Below are 18,797 nucleotides of genomic sequence, written 5' to 3'. Positions count from 1 at the left end.
TTTGCCACCGACTAGCTATGCGGCTTGGCCATGTGATTTCATCGCTTTGAGCTGCAGTTTCTAACTGTAAAATGGGGTTGCCGGCTCAGTCCCAGGGTTCCAAGTATAACAAGGGGCAGTGCCTATCCCCAGCAAGTGCCTGTTACTGCTGAGTTCCCTCCCTTTGCTCACGGGGTCCTTTCCCCCTGAAATTCCCTTCTCCTGGTCCTGCTAAGCTACCAACACAAGTCCAACATCCTTCAAGGCCCAGCCCGAGGATCAAGACCTCTGCCTCACATCCCAGGAATCAGAGACGTTTTGTGACCAACTTCTTTTCCCTGACACAGTAAGGAAGAAAGACACAGTATGTGGAGTTTTTCTGTTTTTTATTTAGACATGGAATCTTCCTTTTCATATAACTTATCTAATTAAAATATTCATCTTGGTAGTTACCACAAAAAAGTAACATAGAAAATTGTATTTACATTTTGGGACCAAAATACAAATAAAGAGCAGGATGACACCTTGCTCCTTTCCCTCCCACTACCCAGAAAGAAAGAGAAAGCCCCAAAGAAACTGCTCATTACTCCAAGGATCACAAAGGGGTAATCTGTAATTTGTGATTTGTATGTAGTGTAGCACAGAAAAAAATTGCACAAGTTTTCACAAATGAGACCAAAAAGTTCAACATTATCCCGTGTCTGCTCTGCAGCCATTTCAATAAGCCGGGTGAGGATTGTTTAGAAATTTGGTTTTTCCTCTCCCCCCTTACTCTTCATACCACGTCACATCCCTGATGCAGACACTCTTGGGGGGGGGGGGGGGGTCGAGGGAAGATCTGGCTCTATGCAATCAGAATTCATCAAAAATCTTTATGTGCCCCAAACAGATACTGATGTTGGGATGAACAAATATGTGTCCCTTCTTCCCTCCCTGCCTAAAGATTCCTAATAAGGGAAACTAAATCATACACAACTGAATCTAAAATATGAAAAACTGGTTTCAGTGACAAAGACTTAGCTAAGAGACAAATTCAAGGTGGTGGACACCTAGAAAAAGCTATTCTAGGCAACAGATGTCTGGCACCTGACCCAAATGTTCACTTGGTTTCAGGTAAGAGGCTTCCTAATAGATTTGGGGAACAGGCTAAGGGATGGGGTAGAATGGTGGTATCAGCAACCAGGAAAAATAATGCTTTATCCAATTAAAAAATACAGCAAATTAAAACACAGCAATATTTGTGTCCTGTTGCAACAGGCACCCTGCACAGCAGCACACACTGACCAACGCAGAGCTCTTGCTGTACGGATTTCTTGCATTGCTCTGGAAGCCAAAGGAGGCCTGAGTCTCCAGGATGGTTAAAAACAGGGGGCTCAGTGTTCTGGGCTTGGAGAAAACTTGTCAAGGGGACTGACTGCTGACCTTGTTAGGCCGTCACATCAACCATCCCCTCATCTGCTTCTCAGGTTCCTTAAGGATGCATATCTCAAAGTCATAGCCTCTGCCTCTGCCCGGGTCACAGCCAAGCAGGTTTCTGCTAGATCTGTGTTCTTCAACAGCCAGGAAGAGGGCTGACGCTGCCCTCCGAGTTCTGATCTTGCTCCTATGTCAACAGGAAAGTGAGAGCTGCCCTTCCTGACCTTGATGGATGCCTGTGTGGTTTCCCCCATCCTGATGCTGCAGCTCAAACACTTTCCCTAAGCTGGTCCTTCCCTCCAAATCCTGGCTTAAACACTTAAAAGGCAGAGAGCTTCAGCTGCAAAATTCTCTACCAAACACAGCCAACTGTTGTGCTCTTCCAGTCACATGATCTTACCTTTTAAAGAAAAGGCAAAACAAAGCCAATTTCCAACATAGCATTGCAACTTTTAAAACCATTCACTTCTCGTAGCAATTCACAGAGCAAGAGATTAAAGTGCTGGCTTTTAAAACTCTAAAGTTGTATTCAGGGCTATGAAAAGCCCTGCCATGTGTTTTTTTTCCCCCCATGCTGGTGAGAAGACGGAAAAATAGGAAAAGCAATGAAAAAAGGAAAAAAAAAAACCCTAAAATTTTGGATCAGAAACTGGAAATTATAAAAATGCTGGGGTTCTGTGCAAATTAATCTCTGAAGGTTCTGTGGCCTCAAAGAAAAAAAAAAGGTGGGAATTGGCCAAAAGTATGAGAGAAAGACTCTAGACCTTTACAAATAACTTCCCTTAATAAATATCATTTAATGAGTAAGAAAGAAATGCACGTGCACAGAACGCAGCAATACTGAAAAGGGTCCACGGCGGAGCCCACATGAATGCTCCTGTCCCCGATCACAGCGCCCTGCGGGACAGGCAGTCTGGCACTCACTCCTCAGCCCAGGAAGCAGACACTCTGCACGATTTGGGGACGCTCAGCCCTCTGTCTAGACCAGAGTCCACTCAGGAGAGCTGAGCTGGGACAGGGCAATGGCTTTCACTAGGTTTTTGTCTAACTTTAATAAAGGACCAGAAAATAAAAGGCTAAGTGTGTGGTGGTGGACAAAAAAACAGAAACAAAAAAACCTGGGGGTAATATAAATACAATCAGGGGGCAATATTTATTAATTAAAACTATGTCTTATAGTTTACAAAGACGCTAATGAACAACAAAAGTATAATTGACCTTAAAATCCTCAGTGAGCCTGAGGCTTCACATCTTCTTCAGAATTCTGAAGTGTGCTCCGAGCAACGAGGCAGGGCCTGCGGCACGCAGGCTCCCGGGGCAGCACCTGCAGACTGCAGGACGCGGAGACCAAGAGGTTCCTCAAAGCAAAAGATTCCGGTCTCCTTTGGAAGTTCCATTCCCCAATCCCCATTGTCCTTGTATTCCTGCCCCCCAAATTCCATCCAAGGCAAGTCCTCAGTTTATCGGCGGGAGAATCTGTTCTTGAAAGCTTTAATCGTCTTGGCCATCATCGGGGCAATTTCTGTGAAATGAGGCAGTTGTTTCAGATCTGTGGCAGCTCAGACACACCCCTGGTGGTTTATAGTCAAAGCCAAGCCTACGCTTGGCTGTGCACCATCAGAAAACAGACACAAATAGTAACTATCTGCTAACACTGCAGTAGAAGCAACAGCTCATCACAAACACTTTCTGAGGATCTCTTGGGTGCAAAACAATCACTCTCCGATTCTAGTGACCTGTACCAAAGCTCAGAGAGACCGGCCAACTTGCACATAGTGGTACAGTACGTGGCAGAACTGGAATTTGATCTCTGCCAGACTCAAGGCCATAATCAACCACACTTCAACTCTGCCTCACAAATAGCCAAACTGGTAGACGGCCGCCCAGGCCCCTAATCTGTCCAGTGTAGCAACAGGTCTAAGATGAGCTATACAAATACCACCAAAGGAGGGCTAGCCTGCCTCTTGACTGGCTAACCTAAGCACAGCAGAAGCCCAAGCCAGGACCGCCACCCTCCCTTGGGCCCCACAATGAATACAGAATAATACTTTTCTTAAGTTAGGACACACCCTTCGGATACTGGGGATAGTCTATGGTAATAAAGTTAATAAAGGCCGGGTGTGGTGGCTCACGCCTGTAATCCTAGCACTCTGGGAGTGCTGAGGTGGGAGAATTGCTTGAGCTCAGGAGTTTGAGACCAGCCTGGGCAAGAGTGAGACCCCCATCTCTACTAAAAATAGGAAAATTAGCTGGGTGCTATGGTGTGTGCCTGTACTCCCAGCTACCCAGGAGGCTGAGGCAGGAAGATCACTTGAGCCCAGGAGTTTGAGGCTCCAATGAGTTGTGATGATGCCACTGCATTCTAGCCTGGGTGGCAGTGAGACTCTGTCTCAAAAAATAAATAAATAAATAAAATACAAAATAGACCCAACTAGAACAAAGAATAAATATTTGGAAGCTAGGGTTATAAGGTTAAAAAAACTGCAGTGAGATGGACTATCATTTAGCTGTTAATAATAGTGATTATGAACTGTGTGTTATCCAGAGAAACAGGTTTATATTTAGGTGAAAAAAGCAGAATGCCAAAATTAACATTCACTATGATCATTATTTAAAAAATACACATCAGCCTGGGCAACATGGCAAAACCCCATCATCTCTACAAAAAATTAAAAAATTAGCCTGAGCAAGAGCGGGACTCCGTCTCTACAAAGAAAAAAAATGGAAAAATTAGTCTGGCGTGGTGGCACACACCTGTAGTCCCAGCTACTCAGGAGGCTAAGGTAGGAGGATAGCTTAAGCCCAGGAGTTTGAGGTTACAGTGAGCTATGATGACACCTCTACACTCTAGTCGGTGACAGAGTGACACCCTATCTCAAAAAAAAAAAAAAAAAAACTTAAAAAATTAACGAGGCTGGTAGCATGTGCCTATAGTCCCAGCTACTCAGGAGGCTGACGCAGGAGTTCCAAGCTGCAGTGAGGTATGATCACACCACTACACTCCAGAGCAAGACCCCGTCGCAAAAAAAAACAAAACAAAAAAACCACCACGGGTGCTATGTATGGACAAAGCAGGGAAAAGGAGGACTAACGTTTAGACCAGCTACGTACCTATGTGCAGGGCACATACACATGCCACAGCCAACACAGTGCAATACAGTGATAATGACATTAAAGGGGCTAAAAAACTTAGTTTTGAAATATCCGAGCAGGAACTCCAAGTTACTTACTCTTCACAGTGGGTTTCCTAGGATCATAGGAAACAGTGCTGCTGACCACCGGCGCCAAGTGGGCGCTGCTGGTGCTCGGGCCGTCGTAGGCTGGCTCCTCCGGGCTGGGGTTAAAGCTGTTGTTGCTGCCGCTGCTGGCTGGAGCATGGCTGTTTCCTGTGGGGTACGGGGCTGGCTTAATCCTGCAACACAGAACAAAGCTGGCTAGTCATGAGTACGAGAAATCTGCCCTCAGCTTGAACAGCCTGAAGCCGGCCTGTGTGAGGACGACTCACTTTGCAGTTTAGACAGTGCACTCCAGCACTCTGGATTTTGGCAGTGGCTCAGAGATGTCTGCCTCAGCCTTTCAGAATAAATGATCATCTCAATTAACTGTCCACTGTTTAGATGTAAACTCTGTATTTTGAAAATGCTAATGTGGCTCACACAAAAAATAATTTCATCATCACAGAAATATGTTTTTTGTTTACGTGGGGAAATGGGAAATATAAGGGAACATTTCCCATAAGCCAGGCCCAGTTCTCCATTTACTCTCGACTCCCTGGGGCACGAATAATTAGAGGCTCACACTGCAGCGAAGTGCTGAGATGGTCGGGGTCGGCCTCCAGATCCCACATTCCCTTACTTTTGCCCCCCAAAATGAGTCCCTTCCTGCCCCTATGGCAACCTCTTGAGGTTGATGACAGGCTCTTGGGGCTCTCCTCCCTGAGCAGGCAAAAACCTAGTAGGATTAGAGATCTTACTTGACTCTCTCCGGGACAGCCGCTCCTCCTGTTCCAAACTTCTCCTGCCTTCTCCGGACGTCACGAGGTGGCTTGGCCACAGAGTTGACAAAGGCCATCTTTGCTTGTCGGCCTGTGGAGAAATATGGAGATTAACATCTGCCTTCTTGAGCTTAAATAACAGGTGCTTCTGTTATTTAAATAACCTATAGGATTTTTTCTTGGAAAGAGAGAGAGCAATTTATTTTAAGGAATTGGCTGACGAAATTATGGGGACTAACAAGTCCAGAATCTGCATGGCAGGCTGGAGACCCAGGAAAAAGTTGATGTTGCAGCCTTGAGTTGGAAGACAGTCCGGAGGCAGAATTCCTAATCTACAGGATTTAAGTGCCCCGAAACCCCACTGTTGAGTAGCATGGGCTGTGGCACAAGAAACATCTGCCTGCCTACTGCAAATGCAAGAGATTTAGGGGCCAGCAATCCTACATCAGTGGGGCCCACCAAGACCCTGTGCCGACCAGAGCATCCTTCCTGCCAGTTCTTCCCTGGCTACCCCCTTGCCTTTACCTTTGGGCTTATTGGCATGTGCGGATTGGATGTTCTTTGTCAGTACTCGTAGCCGCTGCTCTCGGGCATCCTGAAGCCGCAGGTACATCTCCCGCCAGGACTCATACTCTTCTGGTCTTTCTTCCTTAAAGTCTCGGTGACAATGAATTTTCCATAATTGATCTGTTTCTTCAATTAATACCTGAAACGAGAACCAGGACACCACTTATATACATGCGCTCTTATATGTCTTTTCTCCATTCTCTAATCATCTAGGAATAAACACTTTCCTAATGATTTTTTGGTCTTCATAGTGGCATTATAATACCACAATTCTACAAAAAATCAAATCACTAAATTTAAAAAATGTTAAGTGTGAAGCACTACGCTAGTTGCTTTCGGGTGATTGTGACAGAAGATAACACAAAAATTAGTTTAAGATTAGTCTTTTCCTTTAGAAAAATCAGTAGAGCCGGGCGCAGTGGCTCACGCCTGTAATCCTAGTACTCTGGGAGGCTGAGGCCGGTGGATCGCTCGAGGTCAGGGGTTCGAGACCAGCCTGAGCAAGAGCGAGACCCTGTCTCTACTAAAAATAGAAAGAAATTATCTGGCCAACTAAAATATATATAGAAAAAATTAGCCGGGCATGGTGGCGTATGCCTGTAGTCCCAGCTACTCAGGAGGCTGAGGCAGTAGGATCGCTTGAGCCCAGGAGTTTGAGGTTGGTGTGAGCTAGGCTGACGCCACGGCACTCACTCTAGCCTGGGCAACAGAGTGAGACTCTGTCTCAAAAAAAAAAAAAAAAAAATCAGTAGAGGGTAGAGCTGGGATGAACACAAATCCGGTACTTCCCAGCGCGACACTCAACTGTGATGGCAAGGGGGCCCCCTGAGAAGGATGTTGGGCTATGGAGCTCTCAGGATTAGAGAGAGACAGCTGATTCTCTCTCTAATGTGATCAAATGAGCACATCCACACCCTGAGAAGGATTTCTGGATAGATCCCATGTCCTAGGAGATGCTGAGACACCCAGCCAGGCTGCTTTTGTATTTACCTGAGTGTCAACACAAAGCACTGTCCCTACCCTGGATCCCAGGTGCTCTGCTGCCAGAATTCTCCCTCGACCTTTATGACTAGGCCCAAGGGAGGTGTTGGAAGTGCCCCCCGCCCCATTTGAATGCCACCTTGATTCTAGCCCAAGAAGTCCACTTAAGATGCCAGGAGCAGGTGCTAATAACTTGCTTCTTTAAAGGCCCACAGGCAACCCAACATGCCCAGAACAATGCTCGGACCACTGCTCTGTCCTTCAGCCACAGCAGAGTCACAGGGATAAAGCTATTTCTGGAGACACAGCCAGAAAACTGCCCTCTTCCCACCCAAACAGGATACTCACATGATTGCATTCCTCTATACGATATAGTTGATCAGGTGTACACCTCTCCAAAACAGGTTCAAGAACAGAATATGGGACTCCTCCCACTTCAAAGATTGCTGCGGAGAAATCAAAGGTGAAAGCGTTGAATAGCGGCTAAACCACCCAGTGATAAGGTCTCAGTGCTGCGACGTGTTTGAGAGCTAGAGAGAAGCGTGTGACTTACAATCGATGTTGTTTTTAAGTACCCGGATGCACTGCTGGTGCAAGGTCATCATTTTGGGGAGATAGGCACATTTGGAACCAGAATACACCTGCATTTTGGAATTCATTCTGCGTCCAGTGAATCCGGCTTCTTCTTCCTCCAGGGGTGAAGAGAATGCTACAGGGCAAGAAAAACCCGAAAGGAAATTACAGAAGGCTCTAAGTGATACAGTAAAAACTCTCCGTTCACCCCAGTCCTTGGCCTCCCACTTCCTTCAAAGGCAACCCATGCTAGCAGTTTCCTGTAGATCCTCCCAGAGACTTTATCCAAAAATAAGCAAATATGTACCTTGTTCCTTTTTCAACCAATTAATAACATACTACACACAGCACTATTTGTATTTATTACATCTTAGAGATCGTTCCATGTCCATACATAGACTTCCCAACTCGTACTCCCTAATTCTATTTTAAAAAATTTTTAAAGGGAAAAATAAATGAATTAAAAACATAATTTCCACATTTTTTACAGTGGCACAGGATGCTGCTGTGTGGATGAACCATGATTTATCTGTTAGTCTCCTGCTGATGGACACTTACGTGGCTTATAATTCTTTTGCCATTATATTAGACATTTTTTTCTTTAAGATGAATATGATATTTAACAATTATAGAATTCAAGTGCTGCTAATAACAGCAGCAGCTAAGATTTATTGAACAATTACTATGTGAAAAACCCAGAGCTAAAAGCTTTACCGGCATTATCATCACTTCTTTTTTTTTGAGACAGGCTCTCATTCTGTCACCCAGGCTGGAGTGCAGTGGCATCATCACAGCTCACTGCAACCTCAAACTCCTGGGCTCAAGAGGTCCTCCTGCCTCAGCCTCCCCAGTAGCTGGGACTACAGGCGTGAGCCACCACGCCCAGCTAATTTTTCTATTTTTGGTACAGACGGGGTCTCGCTCTTGCTCAAGCAATCCTCCTGCCTCAGCCTCCCAGCGTGCTAAGATTACAGGCCTGAGCTGCCACGCCTGGCTGCATTATCACTTTTGAATCCACTAAACTGAACACTATAAGGCAGCTGCCATTATTACACCCATTTACAGAATATGAAACTGAGGTCCGAAGAAATTAAGATATTACCAAGGGTCACATAACTTATAGAAACCAGAGTTGGGATTCAAATCCAAGCCATCAAACTCCAGGGTCTATGCTGTTAGAAATGTACCAAAAATATGATAGTAGGTGATAGACCATGAATGAATTTTTAAATCTTTTTCCCTTTTTAAAAAAGAAAATTACCTTTTCGCTTTGGTTGGAAGGAGGACATCAACTCAAGGGAAGGCAGTGGACGGTAATTGGCCTGTATCATGGGTAGCGGGAGGTCTGGCAATACTGGCAACACATCAGGGACCTGCAGAGGACAGGCTCGTGAATAGAGAGCCACTGAGCAGGAGCATAGCTTTCCCTGCTACAGTCAATGCCTAGGAGTGTTACCCAGGCACACTCCCCAGCAGATCCAGGCTGGAAGAGGCACAGTCACGTCTGACAGATGGGCCCGTCACAACAGGATACCTCAGAGTGGTTTTTTTTTTTGGAGACAGGGTCTCACTGTGTCTCTCAGGCTGGAGTGCAGTGGTGTGATCCTAGCTCACTATAACCTCAAACTCCTGGGCTCAAGTGATCCTCCTGCCTCAGCCTCCTCAGTAGCCATGCCACCACACATGGCTAGTTTTTTTTTTTTTTTACTTTTCATACAGATGGGGTCTCACTTTGTTGCCCAGGCTGGTCTCAAACTCCTGGCCTTGAGCGATCTTCCCATCTTGGCCTCCCAAAGTGCTGGGATTACATGTGTGAGCCACCATATTCAGCCCAGAAAATTCTTATCTGGGGTACCATCTACCCTGACAGCTAGCAAGGCCCAGAGGAAATTACTACAACCTGAAATCCAACAGGCCATGTAAAAGCAAGCCTCCCTGTTTAGTGGCAGGGAGGATACAGGAAGCCACCAGGGGCTGAAGGGGTTACCTTTTTCAGCTTGGCTGAATCGGCTCCAGCCGGCTGCAACTTCTCTGACTTGTTCTCGTTCACCTTAGGTAATTTCCGAACTGAGTCCAAGTTTTTACTAGTGCTTTTAGAATCACTTTTTTTAAGTCCTTTTGCTCCAAGTGCTGTGGCTGAAGTTTTCACAATCTTTTTCTTTTTCTTCCGGGGCTGGTCATAGCTGAGGTAGGATTCAAAAGACATGGTGGGCTGCTCGAACTCATCCTCCATATCTGCATCCTCACCTTTGGGGAAGGAGCCCAGTGACTTTCTATCCAAATTAGAAGTTTTTACTTTCCCTTCTTGAGTCTTTAGGTTATTAGAAACCTTCTCTTTTACCTTGGGCAACAGGTCTCCTTTTCCTATGTCCAAGCTGTCCAGACTTTGCTTGTTTTTGTCTGATTTGGTTTTCTCCGAGTCTCTGTGCTTTGGCTTTTTAAGGTGGTTGTCTGAAGCAGTCTCCAAAGGGGGCAAAAACTTCTTCTTGACGCTGCTGCTCTCCCTTTCCTTCTCTTTCTTCACACCACCTGAGGGCAGTTTCTCCTTTGTGCTATCCCCTGAGGGCGGCCTTCGGTTTTCCTCTTTGGAGAGGGCCTTGTGTGATTTCTCTCTGCTCAAAGCAGAAGACTTCTCATCACCCTTGGCATCCATGGGGCGTTTTTCCTTGTGGGAAGATTTGTGCTCCTTATTTTGATTCATAACCCCTTTCCCCTGGGGTTCACCCAGGTGTCGTTCTTGACCGACTCCCAGTCTGTCCTGAAAGGCATTACTGTGGCCTTTTCCAGGCTTCTGGTGCGAAACGATGGGCTCATGATCCTCCTCTGCGAACCTGTAATGGTCCACATACATCTGACGAGGACTGGTATGAGATGGAGGGGACTGAACATGGCCATAATCAGAAGATTCATGGTCTGAGGAATAAGCTGGTGACACTCTGTGACACCTCTTTCGCTCCTCTCTCCTCTCATGACCGTGAGACACTTTGTGAGGTCTCTCGAGCTCTGAGATTTTCCTGTGTTTTTTCTGTCTGTGCTCAGGGCTAGGGCTATAGGAGCGGCTACCAGAGGCTTTCCAGTTCTCTTGGTAGTCCACCTCCATCTCCTCCTCCTTCTGAAGAGCATCCCGAGGGCGCTTTCGGGAATTGTTCTTCTCGAAGTCTTGTTCATCAGGCTCAGTGTTTCTAAAACGAAAGAAAAAGCAGATACAAATCTCAGTGTAATCCTTGTTCAGAGGACAAGTCATAGAACCTGCATTCCCAAAAGAGATGAAGAAGATGGAGACTTAGGACCAGGCACAGTGGCTCACGCCTATAATCCTGATACCCTGGGAGGCTGAGGTGGAAGGATTGCTTGAGCTCAGGAGTTCGAGACCAGCCTGAGCAAGAGCAAGAGACCCCCATCTCTACTAAAAATAGAAAAATTAGCCGGGCATCATGATGCAGGCCTATAGTCCCATTACTCAGGAGGCTGAGGCAAGAAGAGGATTGCTTGAGCTCAGGAGTTTGAGGTTGCTGTGAGTTAGGCTGACACCACTGCACTCTACCCAGGGTGACAGAGTAAGACTCTGTTTCAAAAAAAAAAAAAGATTCAGAGTTAGAAACAACAAGGTCTTGGGAAGAAGGTAAGTGGGTTATGCTTTTCTTTAAAAAAAAAAAAAAAAAAAAAAAAAAAGCACCTGTACTGTAAGAAGGTTATGCTTAAAGATACTGAAGTTTATTTATTTATTTATTTTTTTGAGACAGAGTCTCACTCTGTTCCCTGGGCTAGAGTGCCGTGGTGTCAGCCTAGCTCAGAGCAAGCTCAAACCCCTGGGCTCAAGAGATCCTCCTGCCTCAGCCTCCCAAGTTGCTGGGACTACAGGAATGCACCACCATGCCCAGCTAATTTTTTCTGTATATATTTTAGTTGTTTTGGCTAATTTCTTTCTATTTCTAGTAGAGACGGGGGTCTCGCTCTTGCTCAGGCTGGTCTCGAACTCCTGACCTCGAGCGATCCTCCCACCTCGGCCTCCCAGAGTGCTAGGATTACAGGTGTGAGCCACTGTGCCCGGCCAGTACTCAAGTTTTAAAACTGGGAAAACACAAATGGGAAATGACAAGCTTAACTGCAACATACAAAGAAGATCAAATTTCTTATAAACATGAAAATTTGAAGATGTTTTTAAACATGGGGACATGTTTAACGTGTTACATTAAAAAAAGGGCTGCCAATTTTTATCTAGTTCACAACTATATAAAAATGCCTTTTAAGAAGAGGTTAGAAAGAAACATACCAAACTGTTAATAATGTTTATCTTTAGAAGATAGAAATAAGAGATTTTGATTTCTATTTTTTAATATTTTCTAATATTCTGCAATGATCATGGATTATTTTTATAATTGAGGCAAAGAGGGTTTTTTTTTTTCTCTCTATACCAAAGGCATCCTGAACAAAAGAGTTTAAATAAGAAGGTAGAAAAGGAATAATAAAGAAAAAGTTTCCAATCTGTAAACACTGAGTACTAGATTTAACCATGAAGCTGAATGAATCTAAAGAAAAACGGTTCTTACCGTTCCACTGGAACCAGCTTCTTCCACTGAGCCACTAGGTCTCTGGCAAAGTTTCCCACGTGCTCGTGTTTCCGCAAGCTATTTACTGTTTTCCCAACCCCAGTCTCCTACAAATTTGACAAAGAAATTGTTAGAGGGTTATGGAACTAGGCTGACATTTTTCTTAAGAAATAAGGCCTCCTGCTTTGAGAAACTCAACAACAATAAAAACTTCCTTCCTAAAACATACAAGTCTCGATACTAAATTACTTTGTGCCTATGCCCCAAACCTCTAATGACACATAGTAGCAAAGCACACCAAATTCAGAACAGGAAAACCACTTCTAGAACTTTAACAGTAACAAGAGTGATTATGGCAGATATTAGGTACTATTAAGACCTTTGCTTACAGTATCTGAATCAGTCTTTGTAATAACTCTGTGAGGCAGGAATCAGCCCCATTTTACATAGGAACAGCTGAAAGTCAGAGAACTGGGATTTGAATCCAGGACAAGTTGATGCCAAAGTCGATGTTAATTCTTTTAAATTTTTTGAAATAAAAGTCACATAACAACTCACCATTTTAACTAAAGTGTATAATTCAGTGGATTCCGGAACACTCACAGTATTGTGCAACCATTACCACTACCTAATTCCAGAACATTTCCGTCACCCTAAAAAGAAATCCTGTTCCTCCCAATGCCCCAGCCCCTGGCAACCACTAATCTACTTTCTGCCTATGGATTTGCCCATTCTGGACATTTCATGTAGCCTTTTGTGTCTGGTTTCTTTCACTCCAAAGCTCACGCTCTTAACCTTACCACTACACTCTCTGGTGGGAAGGGGATGGGATATAAAGTTACACAACTCTTACCGCGAGAATGTCTACTGTAATAGGCAAGGTGGAGAGTTTCTTCAAATATTTCAATAGCTGCAGAGAGAATAAAACAAACATTAATTCTAATAGTCATAATCATATCCACTGGAATAAGAATAGTATCTGACGATTAAGTGCTTACTCAGTGCTAAGCATTTTACAGTAATAAGTATTATCCCTATTTTACGAGTGCAATAATAGGCTCAGAAAAGTTATTTTACTCTCCCCAGGATGCAAGCAGGCAGGATTCACTCCGGTCCATGGCTTTCGATTCCCTGCTTTCAACCACTTGGCCACACCAAGGGGAAGTAAGACACAGGGAAGAGGATCAAAACCTACCAACTCAGATAAAAGTCATCAACAACTGTCACTTTGTCCCTGTATTGACAGAATTTATGAGAAGGATGCCAATTTTAGGAAAATTACCCATGGACCTGGCACACAGGAAAGTAGAGAGAGAAGAGGCCTCTGCAGGGAAAGAGCACCATGTTCCCAGGGGCCTGCAGTGGGAAGCCAAGAGCAATTTCAAGTTGCTAGAATCAGAGCTTTGCTGTTAATGGTGAACACACAATGCCTAGGTAGATTAAAAAAGTGATCTGGGTTTGGCCACATTTCCTTTCTATAGCCCCTAAAACTAGGTCAAAATCAGTAGAGCAGAGCTGTTAAGATGGAGTCCCAGAGTCAGAGACAGGCTTCACAGTCTAGCTCTGTCACCTCCTTGCCAGGTGATCTTGTACAAGTCAGAAACCTCTCCAAACTTCAGGAACTAGATCCTGTCTCTACTTCACAAACTGTGAGAACTCACTGAGACAAACCATGAGCAGTCCTTAGTCATAGTGCCTGGAATAGTCTGAAAGCTCAATAAATGATTATTAATCATTTCATTCATCAACTGACAGCTCTTTAAATATTCTACCCTTGATCTTCGGCCAGATATTCTTTAGCCAATCCCTACTTGCTCTGTTTCTACCAAAAGTCATGATTGGCTATGCCTTTCTCTAGGAAATGTTTATGTGTATATAAACATACTTAGCATACAAGGAGTGGTGCAAAGTACAAGTAATTAAAAATAGATAACTGGGGCTACCTTTGCATTTAAATATTAGATAACAAGATCAGTTCTTTTTCATGTGTGGCCCAGGCTATAATTAGTATGCCATATTGCTATTAGGTGGAGTAACAAGTATGTTTTTCTGGTCATTCTACTTCAATCATTACTTAACATGGTCACTAGGCAGAGCAATTGGATCACAAGTGATAATCTTGTTTGACTAGGAACAAGTAAGAGGCCAACTGGTGTATCTAGGGAGTTTCACTGTCATAGTTGGGTGAAAATTATCTTCCACTTCAAATTCGATCACCACTATATCTAACTCAGGAAAAATTTTGTGTTTCTTGTTGCCCAAGCTATAGGTGCAAAGATTAATGCCAATTCATTTTCTTAAAGGAAAATTTAAATATCACCAAAAAGGTGAAAAACAAGTGGTTCTCCCACAAGATGCCATTCCCTGGAAGGGGTAGGTCGGAAACATTTAAATTCCATTTACGGCATGTTGGTTGCTGTGCTAAGCACACAATGTGTTACCTCATTTCATCCCCACCAACCAACTCTATAAAGTGAATATAATTCTCCTCATTTTACAGATATTAAAACTGAGCCTGTGAGGTTAGGTACCTTGCCCAACGAGCTAATAAATCAAATGTGTCTACCATGGTATGGATTACAAAGCCAAGAGAAGCATCCAGCGTAATAACACTGTCCTTAGGAAAAGAACATAGAGCAGTAACTCACATACCTCTTGGCATACTCGGAATAAAGCAGAAGAGCTCCTCCTCAATATTATGTTGTTAGACAGTTTAGAGTTCACATAGTAAAGGAAGTCACCAGGGGGACAGAGTCCCAGGACCTCTACAAAGCCATATGTAAGGATGAGGCTAGAATTCACTGTGGGTGTGTTTATCTCAAAGCCTAGCACTAACTGGAAGAATAAAGGCTGCCTTTCTGTTTTTCTTTGGGTCAGCAGAGGTGACTTAAAAGCAGACAAAACTAAAACTCTCAAGATTTTCAAACAATGTAGCCCAACAAAAGAGAAAAGGGGCTTCACAATGCTTCTATTTTCAGTAAATTTCAAGAAAGAACAAAGCAGTAACAAGGCAAAAGCATATTGGGCATCCTTAGGTGTATGAAAATTTGCTGTTATCAGCAGGGTACCAATTACATAGCTTACAATAAGTGATAACAGACAATTGAGAAGTATCAAACATTTGCACAGTACATGCTTAGGAATCTCAGTTGTCCCTTGCACACTGCTTTTGCAAAGAGCAAAAATGTTCTTAATGTTGATCTCCTAGTTCTCTCCCTGCCATCAAACTGTGTTCTTCGTAGTTTTCACAGTCAAAATGTAACATGGGACAGGTAACTGTTATCAGCCATGAAAATCAGAAACATAAAAACAGAAACCAAATGGCCCTGGTGTGCCTGATACCTTCTCCCCCAAGGAAGCCTAGATCATAGAGAAACTCAAAGATGAAAACAGAGTTACAGCACGTTTAATACCAGAAGATCCATGAACATAGGTGTGGAATCACCCCTTTGGCTAATAATGGTTTGAAAGCAAGAAATGGTTGCAAATTCAACACTGCTATATAATCATCTTGCAATTTCACAAACAACCTGTGGGAGCTTGTTGGGTTAACAGAAGGTTGAAAGGAGCAAGGCCAGTGTGCCAGCTTGCAATTTTCTCTCTGGAGTTAACTCATTTCTGAATGCCAACTCTTATGCTCTCTGCAAAAATGATCTCTCAACATTTTCTCATCTTCATAATGCTCACTTCACAATGCAAAGCCAGAAATTCAGGGCGATTTTCTATCTGGGAAGAGAAAGCCCAAATGCTCAAAGTATCAATAAATGTTCAAGTAGATTGAGAAGCAAAATGAGCCTTTTCCCGATTTGATATTTCATGCACAGGGCTACTTCAAAATTTAAATTCTAGTGGAGAAATGACTATTCATACTACAGACAACTTTTTTTATCCGATAGAAATAAAGACCAAAGCGGGGTGGTGGTGGTTATATAACCTTGCTTTAAGATTTTGAAAGTCAGTCACAAATCTTACAGTGTTTAGGAAAACAAACTAGTACTCAGAAATAATGACCATTTATTAGATGTCCACAAAGGGTTATTGTAAAAAGAAACTTGTAAATATGCCTGGCCATTAGGTACTGCAGGCTTAACAGATAGCATAGCACAATTTAAAGTATTTAAGTGTTCACAGATTTAGAACTAAAATGGCTTCCTGAAGAAGTGGATCTTGGAGCTAGGAATGAGTGAGGAGAGTTGGAAAGTGGCTTGACGGCGAGAGGCTGTGTGCAGCCTTTGGAAAGCGAGAAGCGTCCCCTCTCACAGGCCAGAACAAGGTAAAGAGAAAGGGGCTCTTCAAGAAGAAAGATCTGAAGAATGGCAGCTTATATCTGTGAGCACATACATCGAGCGTGGCACTTTAGCCTTTCAGTTTAGTAAGAAGCAGGTGAGTAAACACGCTCAGCAAAGAACCGCCCCCAAAGGCCCTAGCAGATGCCTCCCTCCATTACTTCCTCCTCCGCCAGGACGCCGGCGCTGACTCGCAACTCCGGGAACCGCGCGCCCCAGCTAGAATGCGGATCGCGAATGTCAAACACCCTAAGTGCTTTCATCCATGTATTTCAATTTAAAAAAAACTCTAACAGCCACCAGACACTCTCCTAGAGGCAGTGGAGAAGCTGGATAACAAAGATGGACAGAGAGAAGAATGCATTAAACTTAACGTTCAGTTTTAAAAAGAAACAACAAAAACTAGTTAAGTACAATTAAAAATGGTTGCCCATCACTCGAACAACGAGAAATGGTAGCTCTTACTTTTCCATTAATGCCAGGAGGAGATCTAGCTGCAACTTCTACCCCACCCCCTTCCTTCTCGATTCCGACCTAAGTTTTAGGAGTACAGCGAGGTGACGGCGGCTCTATCTTGTTTTGAAAGCGAAAGGTCCAGGCTCTAACATCCAGCCAGAAGCAATAAAGACTAAGTGGGAAACGCAGGACCACACGCCGAGCCGAGGCTCCGAGGCTCCATCACCACAGGCAGCACCTCTTCCTGCTCCTCCTCGCGACAAGCGTCCCGGGACTCAGAAATCAGAGCCGACTCGCGGGGACCGGTCCGGAGCCGGGCGCCGCAGGACCCGCGGGCGGGCAGAGTTACTCCCAGGCTGGCGCCGTCCCGCGCCCTCGGCGAGCTCCACCGACAGGAAACAGCTGGCGCGGACGCGAGGGGAGCGGCTCGGGAGCCGCCGGGCACGCGGTGTCCGCACCGGAGCGCGCCCCGGCCGCCGGGATCCCGCAGGCGCCCCCGTCCCGGGCCCGAGAGGGAGGTGGGCCGGGCCGCCGAGTCCCGACGCCCGCCGTGCGGGGTCCCACCGCGCGGGCAGCGGCCAGTGCCGCGAACTCGGCGACCCCAGCCCCGCGAGCCCGGCGGGGCCTGGCTCGGGGTCCGAGCCCCCGTGGCCCCGGTGGGTCGGGGACCGGCCGCGCCCGGGCCCGCGACCGTTACGGGGCCCGCGCCGCGCCCAACGCCCGCCGCGCTCCGCGCAGCCCACCCGCTCACCTTCTTAGGGTCCGGGTTCGCGGCCAGGCGTGCCTGCAGCTTCTCCACAACTTGGAGCGCCGACTCCGCCGCCATCGCTGTCACTGGCCGGCCTCCTCGCCGGAACTGGGCTCGCGTCGCGTCCTCGGGCCGCAGCTCCGCCCTCCGTGCATCCCCGGCGGAGACGGAAGCGCGACTGGCCCCTTCCGGGCCTCGGCTAGGGGGGCGCGGGGCGAGGGGGGCTGGCGGGCCTCAGGCCCCGCCCCCAGATCGGGGGCCGGTTCGTCTGCGCCCACCCGCGGCGGCGCCCGCCTCGCGCCCCGGGCCCAGGTGCGCGCGCCGGGAACCTGGGGCCCCTGGGGCCGAACGCGCTGGCCGCAGCCTGGGCGACCCGCTTCTGGTCCTCCGTGTGCCAAGCCGAAGCCTCTGGGAGACCTCTCGGTGTACAGTCCAAGACGGAATGAGGCCGCGGCGCCAGAGCCCTGGCTTATAAAACCTACCCACCCACCCCCCACGCCCTGGGCTGAGCCACGCCCTAACTAACACCTGTCAGTGGGCCCTGGCTGGTGCCTGGCTCGGGGAATCAGCGGGCGTACCGACGACAGCGGCCACCCTAGGTTAAGCGCACTGCGCGCCAGCAGTTGGACTATCTTTTTAAGCCTCGATACAAACTGATGAAACGAGTTATATTATCCCCATTTTACAAACGAGGAAACTGAGGCTCAGGGAGATGAAATTAACTTGCAAGTGGTCACATAACAGGGAAGAAGTGAAAATGGAATCTGAATCTTAAAAATCTAGGTCCAGTATGAACGCACATTTCTGAATAGGTAGAGAAACTGAAGCCCAGAGAGAGAAACAGATGTGTCAAAAGTCAAACAGCTTAGTTCTGTGAGGCAGTGATAGCCTGTGTGTATCGTTTTCCCCCAAACAGTGTCTGGCACATAGGCACCAAATATACTTCTTGAATGAATGAATGGATAAATGGATGGGTGGATGTTTCCTCTGATGACCTGCCCATGAGCAGGAGGACCTAAATCAGAACAGCCCAAGACACTGTCCTTGAGGCCACTTACCCTCATCCTAGAAGCACTAAATTTTACAGATTACTAGTATTCCTACTAAAAAGGGCAACTAAACAGTGGAAAATTGACTTAAACACCAGCATGTCTCTCATTTGATTAGATCAGATCAGAGTAGATCCTAATCAGATCTTCAGCTGTTGGCCAGGGGGAGGCTGCTCACGCCTGTAATCCTAGCACTCT

General features: G+C 45.9%; 1 protein-coding gene across 1 annotated transcript; it reads right to left on the bottom strand.

The window, feature by feature from the left end:
• Positions 1–358: 358 nt before the first annotated feature.
• ELOA (elongin A) lies at positions 359–17,953 on the bottom strand. Its single transcript, XM_069479534.1, has 11 exons — positions 17,554–17,953; positions 12,914–12,970; positions 12,061–12,167; positions 9,498–10,692; positions 8,772–8,883; positions 7,491–7,646; positions 7,286–7,383; positions 5,915–6,095; positions 5,369–5,480; positions 4,626–4,807; positions 359–2,917 (listed from the first exon to the last, which is right to left on the bottom strand). The coding sequence occupies exons 1-11, from the start codon at positions 17,626–17,628 to the stop codon at positions 2,856–2,858; spliced, it is 2,337 nt and encodes a 778-aa protein (XP_069335635.1). The 5' UTR covers positions 17,629–17,953; the 3' UTR covers positions 359–2,855.
• Between the last annotated feature and the right edge of the window lie 844 nt (positions 17,954–18,797).

This window comes from Eulemur rufifrons, chromosome 8, assembly GCF_041146395.1.
Source record: "Eulemur rufifrons isolate Redbay chromosome 8, OSU_ERuf_1, whole genome shotgun sequence".
NCBI lineage: Eukaryota > Metazoa > Chordata > Mammalia > Primates > Lemuridae > Eulemur > Eulemur rufifrons.
Note: the sequence above shows the minus strand (reverse complement) of the source record. Positions and strands in the feature narration are given on the sequence as shown.

Coding starts and splice junctions, on each gene's coding strand:
- ELOA (XM_069479534.1), bottom strand. CDS start 17,628: ATGGCGGCGGAGTCGGCGCTCCAAGTTGTGGAGAAGCTGCAGGCACGC. Junction 12,168..12,913: donor TTACAGTAGACATTCTCGCG/GTAAGAGTTGTG, acceptor TCAAATTTGTAG/GAGACTGGGGTTGGGAAAAC. Junction 10,693..12,060: donor AAGCTGGTTCCAGTGGAACG/GTAAGAACCGTT, acceptor CTTTCGTTTTAG/AAACACTGAGCCTGATGAAC.